This window comes from Atheta coriaria, unplaced genomic scaffold (genome assembly GCF_025399875.1).
Source record: "Atheta coriaria isolate IRGN ID8LTWV9N9 unplaced genomic scaffold, Caltech_Dcor_3.1 hic_scaffold_10_pilon, whole genome shotgun sequence".
Classification (NCBI taxonomy): domain Eukaryota; kingdom Metazoa; phylum Arthropoda; class Insecta; order Coleoptera; family Staphylinidae; genus Dalotia; species Dalotia coriaria.
Window position 1 is genome coordinate 1,212,584 of NW_027045452.1, and position 12,691 is coordinate 1,225,274.

General features: G+C 36.4%; 2 protein-coding genes across 5 annotated transcripts in view; both read right to left on the bottom strand.

The window, feature by feature from the left end:
* Positions 1-223: 223 nt before the first annotated feature.
* Positions 224-5,073, bottom strand: LOC135800752 (cytochrome P450 6j1-like). Its single transcript, XM_065314069.1, has 6 exons — positions 5,006-5,073; positions 4,632-4,945; positions 4,305-4,539; positions 3,563-4,244; positions 3,068-3,507; positions 224-1,661 (listed from the first exon to the last, which is right to left on the bottom strand). The coding sequence occupies exons 2-6, from the start codon at positions 4,820-4,822 to the stop codon at positions 582-584; spliced, it is 2,628 nt and encodes an 875-aa protein (XP_065170141.1). The 5' UTR covers positions 4,823-4,945; positions 5,006-5,073; the 3' UTR covers positions 224-581.
* A 520-nt stretch (positions 5,074-5,593) lies between these two features.
* Positions 5,594-12,691, bottom strand: part of LOC135801342 (hormone receptor 4) — a 28,394-nt gene continuing 21,296 nt past the window's right edge. For 3 of the 4 annotated variants that reach the window (XM_065314782.1, XM_065314780.1, XM_065314783.1), the window contains exons 3-8: positions 12,249-12,637; positions 11,071-12,187; positions 10,091-10,722; positions 9,834-10,026; positions 9,630-9,769; positions 5,594-9,560 (exon numbers count right to left, since the gene is read on the bottom strand). In XM_065314782.1, the coding sequence (XP_065170854.1) occupies positions 9,480-9,560; positions 9,630-9,769; positions 9,834-10,026; positions 10,091-10,722; positions 11,071-12,187; positions 12,249-12,637 (2,552 nt within the window). In that variant the 3' untranslated portion in view covers positions 5,594-9,479. The remainder of the gene's footprint in view (positions 9,561-9,629; positions 9,770-9,833; positions 10,027-10,090; positions 10,723-11,070; positions 12,188-12,248; positions 12,638-12,691) is intronic. The other variant, XM_065314781.1, reaches the window with a different exon arrangement.

Below are 12,691 nucleotides of genomic sequence, written 5' to 3' on the forward strand. Positions count from 1 at the left end.
GATACTATAAAAATTACAAGTAGGTAGTTTCACTTGCATTCATATTGCATCACCTTTTATATTTATTAGAGACTTTTTACTTTTTTAAACATTGATATTATGTTTATTTGGCTTTAATTTCTATATCGTACCCCTATCACTACTACTACAAAAATTAAACGAATTTTCATGAAGGTTTCCTTAGTTCCAGTAAACATAATTTTTCATTAATTCCAAGGTTAAATATTTTTCACGTGAGGATTTATTACCATAACACGCTGTTTAAACATGGTCGTTAATGAAAGCCTTTAATATCAGAGGCATTATCTGATATAGTTTGAGCAAACAATAGATAACTACGTATATTAATAGAACTATATTATAATCCAGCAAATTGAACCTACGATAACAAATCTTTGGTTTCAAAATTTCTATTTTACAGTAAACTATTAATACATGTAATAAAATTTGTTTGTTTCTCGAAATACTTAACATTTGCTAAGTTACCCGAACAACAATTAAATTTGAAAACAATAAAAGATTGCTTAATGTATAATTTACAACTTGTAAACAACATAGAATCATTTTTGAAACATTGTTAGTTATAGCCTAGTAAACTCAACCCAATGTCCACCAACAGGCAAATTCAAAAAACTAGTCGGATCAATTTCTAATGGTTGTTTAGTTTTTTCATTTACTCTAAGTCTATAATTACTCAAAATTGTTATCAGCATCATTTTGGTCTGTAAAACACCGAATTTCATCCCTAAACACACTCGTGGGCCATCACTAAATGGTAGAAATGAATTCTTAACAATTTTTTCTTTGTTTTCGCGTTTAAAACGCTCTGGATCAAACTTTTCCGGTTCCGGAAAATATTTTTCATTTCGATGTAGGGCATAAGTTGGTATCATTACCGGCGTACCGACTTCTAACTGAACACAAGGGCCGGTATCATCTTCTCTCATGGGTTTCATTGTATAAGGTTTTGTTACTCTTCTAGTCATATACATTAAAGGTGGATGAAGACGTAGACTTTCTTTGAAGACACATTCTAAATATTCCATCTCATGAATATTTTCATATGATAATTCTTGATTGTTGTTTTGGAGCATTTCTTGAATTTCTTCACGAAGTTTTTCCTGAATTTCTGGATTATTCGCAACTGAGAATATTAAATAGGCCATTACTGAGGAACTTGTTAGAATTCCATCGAGGAGAAATCCTCCTGCGTGGCCTAAAATGTCTAAGAAACTGAATTGTTTTTCATCGTTGATTTTTTCTTTAAGGCGTTTCATTTCATCCAGAAAATCATTCCGTTGTATGTTATGTTCCTGGCGATATTTCATTGTTTGCTCAACAATATCTCTAAGATAAGCTACGGTTTCTTTTTGGAAGAAACGTACTTTTACTAAATGCGCCAATGATGGACAAAGAAATATCATGAAGCCTTTGAGGACATTCCACGCTGTAGGCTTGATTAATTGATGACAAATATCAATAAATTCGGCGTCTTTTCGAATAAAACTATTGCCTTCCAAACCAAACGCACAACTCGCTACGTTTTCGGCTGTAATTTTATTCGCCAGTGGGAAAAGTTCAATTGGAATATCTTCATTCTTTTCTAAGTAGTTTAATAGTTTCGTACAGGTTTCTTTTATAAGTGGCATCATCATTTTAATCTGAAAATATTCAACATATTTTAAATTATGTAGGAATTGGTTTTATTATAATAATTTCTATACTTTTCCTGCTGTAAATGATGGTGTAGCCTGTGCACGTGCTTGTTTCCATCTTTGTCCTTTTAGTATAAATGGGTTTTGCCAAAAACCGGATCTCCTTCTTCGTCTATGTCAAAATCATTATCGCAAAATGATGCAAAATCTTTAACGAGAATATCTCCGATTACATCAGGATTTCGAACGAGGATAGCTGGTTGCATAGCGTTATAAAAGCCAATATAATTATAACCTTCAAAATTTCTAAAATTTTAAAATTTTAGTTATTAAAAATCGTGAAAAATATTTTTTTTATTTTGACTTACTTGTAGCTATCTTGCATGATCACTACACTGTTTTTCTTGAAAAGAAATTGCTCCAATAAATTCCCGACAAAATAATAATACTTTGGTGTGTCTAATCCCCGTTTTGCCCAATAGTTATAAATATGTTTCATATAGATATAAATTAGAATGATAATTATTACTATAAGCATCCACATTTTATAAATTTAATTTAGAAAAAACTTCACTGAGCTAAATTTCGATGCACACTACTTGTAACTTTTATTTATTTTCTGTTTTTAAACAAAATTTCACTGATTATTTACCAATTTCACTTTTAAACAAACTTTATTAGGTTCAGTATCATTTAGCTGCTTTGTATCGAGTGTTAAAATCTTTTAGTGCGCGATTCCGAACTTTTATACTTTGTGCGATAATTATTATTGCGATTATTTATTGTTCAATTTAGTAACGCTTAGGTACTACAGTGTTGGATTTTACAACGTTTTTAAATTTTTATTAAACTTTAACAAAGTTATCTTTTTACTTAAATATATACTTAAAAGTTTCAAAGGTTCAAAATCTAAATTTTAAATTGCGATTTTATTTGGAAATAATTCTTTAAATTTAAATGCAACTCTGGCTAATAAATCACACTTTTGTATCAAACGTTTTGTTATTTACTAAATGTTTACACATTGAAGGAGTTAATGCTAATAATTACATGTTGTCTTGCAAAAAATGTTTATTTTCGGAATTCACTGATGGTAGTAAATTGTTATTCCCACTTCTCGAGAAAGATGCATCTGCAACTTTTGTACTCGTAAGCTAGTAACTTTGTGACGGATGTGCACGTGTAATTAAACTGACGATTATCGCGTTAATCGGTGGTTTTGCGGCTACCTCAAGGTAGACGAAGCCTCGAGGCAATGCGAAAATATATCAATTTGTTGAAATCCATTAAATTTGGACTAATTAAGACAATAATGCACCTGATTTGGCATAATTGACAAACATAATTATAATTTCAACATATAAGTGAGTTTTTTTGGGTTTTATTTACTGTCTGTTAAAATATAGTTATGTTGTCTCTAGATTAATAAAATCAATCCAATATCCATCTCTAGGTACATTTACAAAACTTCCTGGATCACTTTCAATCACTTCTTTGGTTTTGTTATTTACACGAATTTCATAATGTTCTACAAGAGTAATTATAACAAGTTTTGTTTGCAGTGTGCCAAATTCCAGACCTAGACACTTTCGAGGACCGGCACCAAATGGTAGAAAGGTAAATTTTTCAATTTTTTCTTTGTTACCGTCCAAAAAACGCTCTGGATTAAAATTTTGCGGTGATTCATGATAACTTCTGTCTGTATGTAAACCAAGAATTGGTATCAAAACACTCATTCCGACTGGAAGCGTCACTGATGGTCCTGAGTTGTCTTTCCGCATTGGTCCTAATGTAAAAGGTCGTGTTACACGTTTAATGAACACCGAGAATTGAGGATGCAATCGTAAAACTTCTACAAATAATTTATTTCAGATTTAAAATGAGAAAAAAGGTTAATATGTACTCACCGTTAAATACAGCGTCCAAATATGTCATGCCTTGAATCATTTCATAGGACAATTCTTGTTTTCTAGACATGTGTCGTTTTGTTTCATAAATTTCCGCTCGTATTTTATCTTGTATCAGCTGATTATTACCTAGCTCGTATAAAAAATGTTGTAACACGATACAATTCGTGTCGATACCATCGGTGATAAACACCGAAGCGTGACTTCGAATGTCCGCCAAGTTGAAAACACTGTCATCGTTTATTTTTTCTCTACGTTCTTGTAGGAAATCCAACATATCGTTTCTAATAATTTTATTATCTCTACGATATTTCAAAGAATCTTTTATAATATTTGTTAAAAATGCATTAATATGTTCAGTTTTGGTATCTTTTAATAGTATTTTTGCTAAAAACGGAAAGATAGAAATTAAAAACGATTTAATTTTATCTTTCGTAGATGGATTTAATAGAAAATAAGTTGCGGTGAAGAATGTTAATGAACTAGAAGATGAATTAATCGGTTTTTCTTCGGGTTTTGTTTCGAAACTTTCTCCTTTTATACTGAACACACAATTTGAAACATTTTCAGTTGTGTATCTTGATATCAAGTCTTTTGCATTGATTCCAATCGGAGGAAATGTTTTTAAATAATCCAGAAATTGTCTGGATGTTTTATGAAGCATTGGTAACAGTTGTTTGGTCTACAAAATAAATAAACGCGTTAAAATTATTACCGACTTTATTTCCGAAACTATACAAACTTTATTAGTCGTATAACAAGGACTAATTTGTCCTCGAACTGTTTTCCATTCTTCGCCATTTAATAAAAATGGATTTTTGGTTGTGATTAAATTGTTTTTGTCGACATCGATGTCATTGTCATGAAACGAACTAAATTCTTTCACTAATATTGTTTCAATAATGTCTGGATTTCGGATGATTACTGCTGGTTTCGTCGAGTTATAGAAACCTACATAGTTGTATCCTTCAAATTCACTGAATATTCAAAATTATAGTCGTTTATCTAATGTTATTTCGGTCATTTTCTTGTTTTTTTTTTTCTTTCCTTAATTTAATTTAATACTTACTTGTATACGTCCGTTACAATTGTCCCAATACTCCGTCGATGCAGAAACTGATCAAGGATATTCCCCACAAAATAATAATATTTTGGAGTGTCAACACCGAGATTCCCCCAATAACTATGCGTTTTTTCAAAGTACTTAACTACGTAATACAGTAATAAGAATAAGCACAAAAATAGCACATTTATGAACATATTAGGTTTAATTTAAAACATTTATAGATATCAATTTGAGACGCTGCCTTCAGCTGAGGTTGTTATTAAGAGAATAACAAACATTCGTTGTGATGGATCACATTCACGTTGTATGATGTGTTCCTATGACATTGAATTATGAAATATAATTGAGAATTACATGTAACTCTTGCCACTTGTTACCTAACGCATTGTTAGATAAGTTTTTTTCTTTAATATTCTATTATTGCGAGACAAATGTAACCATAATTATATAGTGTTTTTTGTTATTTCAATTATGAACCAAAAATAATCTGCACTTTATTTTATATCGCGTTGGTAAATATTATTCTTTTAACTAAAGAAAACTTTGTGTATTTTTTAAAAATTACTTACCGATGACATTAATAGATGGCGCACTAAGTAGCATTTACGATTTTTATGGTATAAACGTTTTTTATATTGCAAGTATGTATATTCGAATAGACTAATCGCAGACAAAGTTCAGTGTACTTTATTACAAGTATGAACTGGAGAAACTTAGTCCGGTCAAGTTCAATGTCAATATTTTTGCCGCATTTGCATTTTGCGTATGATGCGATTGCATTTTTTTTTATCACATTCCTGACGTAAATGCTGACTGCACTTGTTAAGTTGCACAATATGCAAAATTATTTATTAATACACATGTCACTATGTATCCTCCATCAAAATATTTATTTGCTTACCTTCGATACTCTAAAAGGGTGAAAATAAAAAGCGTTGAACAGAAATGTTTTGGAAACGAAAACATAATTCTCGAGTTTGAATTTATTTTTACACAAGCTCATTATTTCATTATCATTTTTATTTATATAATAATTCCTTAAAATTTAATAAACTTCTCTTATCAATTAATAACGGTAACTCAAATATATTTATAATATTTATAATAATAATTAATCAGTAGATAATAATAATAATAATAGATCGATTCCTAGTCTACACAATAATACAAATTCAATAAAAAAGTATTCTTCTTCAATTGAAATACGCTTCAATCTTGAAAGAAAATCGAACGAACATAGAGGACATAGTCATCGTGTGTGGGTGTGAGTGTGAATGTGAGTCGAATCGAGTCGCTTGATTGCAAGAAACAATTTCATGTCGATGGGGGATGTAAATGTCTCGTGTGTAAAGCCGGCCGAGAAGAGGGACATATCAACATATAACGATGTACAATAGTAATATTAACTAACGAAATAATTAATTAAAAGAATCACGTGAGCGCATCGCAACTCGGGTGTAAATTAATGTAAAATGTTATATAGATACAAATGAAACGTAAACGTAGGTAGTTTTATGCGAAAAATATACAGTACATACAATACAAATTACATACGTACAAAAAATAGTAGCATTTAGGATCAGAATATAATAAAAAAAAAACAGGTAAAACAAAAATGTATAGACAAAAGTCCAAATCAAGGAACAATCAAAGTCCAACCGAAAGTGTAGATGAAAATCCGACAAGAGACAAAAGTTTACAGTTAGAAAATTAGCAGAAAGCAATAAATAATTATTTCACAACTCGATTTTCGTTTTGCATATTCATCGAAATGTTGATTGTAGTTTTTACATTCTCATACGAGTAAGAAAGGAAACAAGATTTGTTTGTAAGTACAATACCCGAAAATGTTGCAAAAATGATTAAATCTAAGGCAGTAGTTTACTGGTTTGTGTCTAGTGGTTTTGTGTGAGTTTGTCTTCATTGTGGGAGGTTCATAAAAGTTGAAATTAATAACAGATAACGTATAGTATAATATAGATAGTGCTTCTTACTTAAACAATATACATACTCACATCAGGTAGCTCATTATTGGACACTTAGTCAAAATATTTATAATTGTACAGCCTATAGATCTCTTTTTCTCTTCATCATCGTTTCCTATCAAGTTCCTCGTTCAAGTAAGAATTCACACAATGTCGAACTTTACAAAATATCCGTGTTAGTAATAGATATATACACATTTTTCTAAAAATTTCCTTTACACATATCAATATCGTACCATTTATATCATATCATCTCAATTGTTTACAATCTCAAATATCATAGCTTGTTGCTGTATATGTCCAACATAAATTCTAGTTTGATTAATTGACCAAGAAACGTCGTAAATGATCTTTGTACTAATTTTTCTCTTTTCTTGTAGTTCGTTTTTAGCTTCAGATGGTAACTTTAACTCAAGACTAAAAACGTGCAATTTTCTTTTGGTAATCACGGTAACAATTTAATGTGTTTGATGTTTTGTGTAAAATGTTTTGTGTATGTGGGTCAAGAAAAACGAGAAACATCGAAAGTAACCGAAAACGTAATAAAGCTAGTACTTCATACTTCATATTCCGGTAGAATTTTTTTCCTTCTCATCTTTATACACATAATTTATATAATATATTTCACAATCATCAATATTTGTTATTAATAGTAATTTTGTGTGTCTTCGTGCATCCGTCGCGCATTCTTTCATTCGCTTGCACACTGTTGGCACCTTGCAGGTGCACAACTTGTCAACTTTGTTGTGTTCATTCACCCATGGATTGATTTCGCCGAAAATTTCCATTCGCTCCGACATACAGACAAGTATAGGTACACGTTGCGCTTACAATTTGTGTCAAATTTTCATCGTCAAAAAGTCGTTTCATTGAATTTAGTTGTCGTCGATTTTAACTTGCAAGTTTTTTATTCGTTCACTATTTCCTACTCGTTCATATCTGCATATTTTCGTCATTTGTTTCATCACCGGATTTGCTCATTAAATATATTTTCATCTTCTATAATCTAGTCTTCTCGATCTATGTTGTATATTATCTGTAATGTAAGAATGTATTTATATCACGCGCCGTTCACTGCCCCGCGATAATTTCCACACACTCTGACGACATTGCAACTTATAAATTATTTGGTAATTGTATTGGTAACTATATATGCGTGGCAATGGGATGAATTGTCTTGTGTTTGCGTTAAGGATAGAAGAGTTTTTAATAGCGACTAGAGACTTGTTTACTGGCAGTGCTCGTGGTAATCAAAAACAGAAAATGGCAGTGGTGGAATTTAAGACTTGTCGCCAAATTTGCTGGAAATTATCACGCGCGTAAAGAGCAGCGCGCTTTTATTGAAGGCAACGCACTCAGACTTTCGTTTCGGAAACGATTTATATTTATTATAATATCTTCTTATGTTATGTACCTCGCAATATATTGAAATCAACACGATCGTGTCCGTGTGTAAACGTGTGTGTGACGAGATTCCGAACGTAATGTGATTTTGTTTTGCTTCGCAATCGACAAACGATGTTTTTTTTTTTGATAATGAACATGAAAATATGAGTAATTTGGTTTCGCCTTGATTTGCATCCGTAATAATTTCTTTTTCGTTTACTTATTCGCTAAAAGTACAAAATTACATTAACAAAAAATTGGTAACTCATTCAGTGTTGGACTCGCGCGGCATGGAACGATTACAGCTCGAAAATCTCACAACGAATGAAATGATCAACGAAATGAAGCGATGAATTTAAGAAACATTTCAGCACTGTAATAATTCCACTGGTAATTATAAAACTACAATAACAATTAAATCGTATTTACCTACAGCATTAAAAAACTCACTTATTTTCATATACACACGTGAAAAAATGCGCCATATGCATAGATTTACGGACAATAAATTAGAAACAAACAAAAACAATCATTCGCAATCGTTTGCATCAAAAAAATGCTGCAACTATATTCATTTGTTACTCGTCGCGTATGTAATTCCATCACTCTTCACTCATCACGCAAATTATTCGTATTAGTTCAATTTATACAAACGAAAATTCTATGTACAATTACTTACAAATACTTTTATTTATGTGTTATGTGTATTCCGGTATAGTAATCTTGACAGGTGGTTGTTTGTTTTTCTGTTTTTAACAATTACGAGGCATCCGCAGGTGCCTCTGATTCGTGTCTGTGTAGTTGCACTATGTTTATTGTAAAAGTAGTCCTGGGGGGTAATCGTCGGGCAGTGTTTATTTGTTTATGCTCTTGCTCAATGGCGTGTACGATTGTAACTCAGGCAGTAGGTTTTTCTGTTTTGTACAAGTAATCAATTGGTAACTAAACTCGTTGCAACAACATATGTGCAATAAAGGCGTATAAAAAACAACGCACATTCGCACAACGCAACGAAGATCCTCCATCTTGGTAGTGAATGAGCTGGCAGTATATAAACGCTATCATTATATAAATTCAATAAAACCTATAGTAGTAAATTATGCATACATAATTGTATAAATTCTGTCGACGTACGAAGAGAGTGGTGCGCGGGCATTCAAGTTGCGAATAAAATCGTTCAGTCGTTCCGTTCAAGTAGTACATAGTCTTTGTCATCGCAAATGTTCGCTTAATCAATCGAATAACGCATCAATTAACCGATATAAATATATCAAATATATTTCCATTTTTTTGTTCAATGCCCTCCACGCTAGTTTTATTGCGATGGTGGTTGGTTGGTGAGAGATTGTTTCGTTTTGTGGATGAAACGTGAGTGTACTTGCGTTTGCGTCCGTCCGGATGCCGATCGTGTGCCTACTTCGTCTACCTCGTCTGTGTTTGATGCCTTGATGAGAAGTTGTTTGCGAGATCGCCACTGCTACTATCTCTGGATCGCCGAATTCAGTAAGAAAGGAACATAGAACATTTTGCTTTCGAGTAGTAGAGCAGCTGCCGATTGAACCTGCCGAATAAAAAATGTATATATTTTTTATTGTTTTTAGTTGAGGATTTGTTTTTATTTTTTACGTACTTCCGGTAATCGCACTAGTAATTCCTGGAACCTAGACGGTTGTTGGGGACAGATATGTTGCGTATATGCCCGCAGGCAAGTCATGTATCTCTCCTGTATATTTTCCAATTCTGCTGCACCTGTGGCTCCACCAGGTCGAGCTGAAATTAAAATAACAGAATTAGTCATTAAATTCCATAGTTGTTGATTTTTTGATAGCTATACCTTGATTAAGCATGGTGATAACTTTAAGGCACACATATTCCTCCATCGTCAACTTTATCCGACGGAACATCAGGGTGACATGGGTGATCTTCTCGACCATTAATCCCACGTCCTGTCGCAATTGGTCCATCGTGATCTGCCTACCCATCATTGAGGTGAGGCAGTTCTGAAGTGTACACAGATTCGTATTCACCTACAAATCAATTTATACAAAACATAAATATCTAGACTAAAATCATTGAATTTCTATATCGTACTTCCTGACTAAACGCCGGCGGCTCACTGCTAATGTCACTCATCTTGTGTGGCTGGCCGTGTATCGCCTGGTACGCGCTGGTGGTGAGTACGAGCAACTCGTGCCACTTGTGCGTGAGCAGGCGCGTGTGCACCTCTACGGGCAGTTCTAAATAGAAGGGCAGCCGCTTGGTCCACTGCACCAGTTTGTAGACGATGGAGTCGCCGATCTGGCAGAGCTTCTCGCTGAGGTCGGACTTGTGGTCGAGCAACTCTTCGAGGTTTTGCAGCGTGGCAATGTCCTGGAACTCGTCGCAATCGATGAGCGTCTGTATCATCGAGAGCGTGTACTCGATGCTGAAGTTTCGGTCACGCGAACTGCTCACAGCACTGTCGAGCCGTTGGCGCAGATGCACCACCTCACTGGGGTTCGTCAGCGCCGTCTTGAGGATGGTGCCGTTGACGAGGTGCGGTGGGATAGCCGCCTGTGGAGGTTCGGCTTTCACCAGCGGCGAGAGCATCGACTTTTCGGTCGCCATCTGCTTCGCTTGCGCTTGTTTGTTGGTCGTCTTCTTGTGCTTCTTGTACTTCACCTTATACAGGTTGTAAACAGCGCCTGAATTACGTCCACCCGGCATTCGGTCCTCTCTGACAGCTGAAAGCGTTAACATATTTAACATTTTTTCTAAATAAATAAATAAATAAAGTATATGATAGTTTGTGCGAGCACTTGGTATGATTGTTGGAAATTGCATTTCGTATAGGTTGTTGCGACGGTTGAAGGTCGTCGTGTCATTATTCACAAATACAAAGTTTCTATTAAGGTCAGTCGTTACCTCGCGTTTTTTCTTTCAACTCTGCAATCACCGGCTGTGTTTTCATATTCTATTCTATCAATTGTTTTGTTTTTCAGCAAGCAACCATGGTCACAGACAACTTTTTCCCTCGCGGTTGTATTGTTTGCGTAAACGATACTAGATTAAATGTTTATTTTAATGCTTACCTTGAAGCACCATGCCTTGCTCGATGCACTTCTTAAACCGACAGTACTGGCACCTGTTCCGCTGCGCCTTGGTGATCTCGCAATTTCCATCCGCCACGCACGTGTACACCCGCCGATTTTGTACGGTTCTCTTGAAGAAACCTTTACACCCCTCGCAGGTGATGATACCGTAGTGCAGTCCCGTTGCTTTGTCCTCGCAAATCATGCAGATCATTGGTTGTTCTTCCTCCTCGTGGTTTTCCAACACTACACCAGGGTCGATTATACCCTGGGGCGCCTTCATCTCCTGTTTGATGTTTCCGTACATCATGGGAGGTGCCGGTGGTAGCGCCGTCGGTGAGGATAAATTCAGCGCTTGTATCTGTTGATTCGCGGGTAGTTGTGTAAGGTCGCCCGCCCATAATCGCTCCATGTTTAACGGAACATTACTAAAATGGGACGTTGGTGACCGCATGGTGGTGGTAACATTTCTCGAGATTACCGCGCTGCGACTTCGCTCCTGGCCCAGGTTGAGCAGCATCTGTGCGGCGCTCTCTTCGGGATTCGTAGCCGACGAGTGGTTCGAGTTGCTGCTGTTGCTCCACGTTGACGTGGTTGCGTGCAATTGGGGTTCGACCATTGGAGATTGGGCTAGGCTTGTGGGTTGTGACCAAATCATGGTGCGCACACCTCCTGCTTCGCCCATAATCACCGTAGGGGTTTGTCGAATTGGTGGATTGGAATTCGCGCGTGCACCGCCAGTGCTGCCGCCTCCACCACCACCACCAGGACTAAGCATGGTTTGTTTCTGCTCCTGATGCCCAAGCAACACGGAATTGTTAAAGTTCCCACCGATGAGTTCGGGCTTCACGCCGTTGATGCGAGAATTCTGAATCCACAACTGGTTTTGTATTACTGTCGCCTGCTGGCACATGATAACTCCTTGGACGTTACGTGGGGAACTTGATGGATGTTGCTGATGTTGCTGTTGTTGTTGTTGATGCTGTAGTTGCTGCTGTGCTTGCGGGGATAGTTGATGGTGCGGTTGATGCTGTGGGGATGTCTGTCGCGCATGATGCGTTGGCGGTGAATGTTGTAACTGGGGTAGTTGATGAACTGGACTTGTTTGATGGGCGATCTAAATAAATACGCGGTGGTAATTAGTTTCCGCGTGAATGTTTGGTGAGTGTCTGATTTACCTGCGGCGAAATGATCAGCGGACTGTGGCGTATCACCGGGCTGGCATTCGCTGGTCGGCCGGGTGAGCTGTGGGGACGAGGGGGTAGCGTCGGCGGCGATGTAGCAGGCGCTGGCCGTAGCGGGGGCGACTGAGCACGCGAACCAGACAGCAGGCGGATGACGCTCGTGGTGCCAGCGCTGGCACCGCCACCGGCTCCTCCGCCATCAAACACGCCTGGCTCTTGTAGCCGACTGGAGACGACCTCAGCTTCTGCTGGATGCTGGTGATGGTTGCGACCGGGCGGCGTCGAGTCGGGGCTCGGCGGGTTTGGCCCGGCATCCGTCATCTTCGGCGATGGCGGACTCACCAGATCCGGCGAGGATGTGCTCGTGTCGGCTACAGATTCGCCTAACAAATCACACATGTTCTAAACCACCACATATATACTTCACCAGTGAAGCA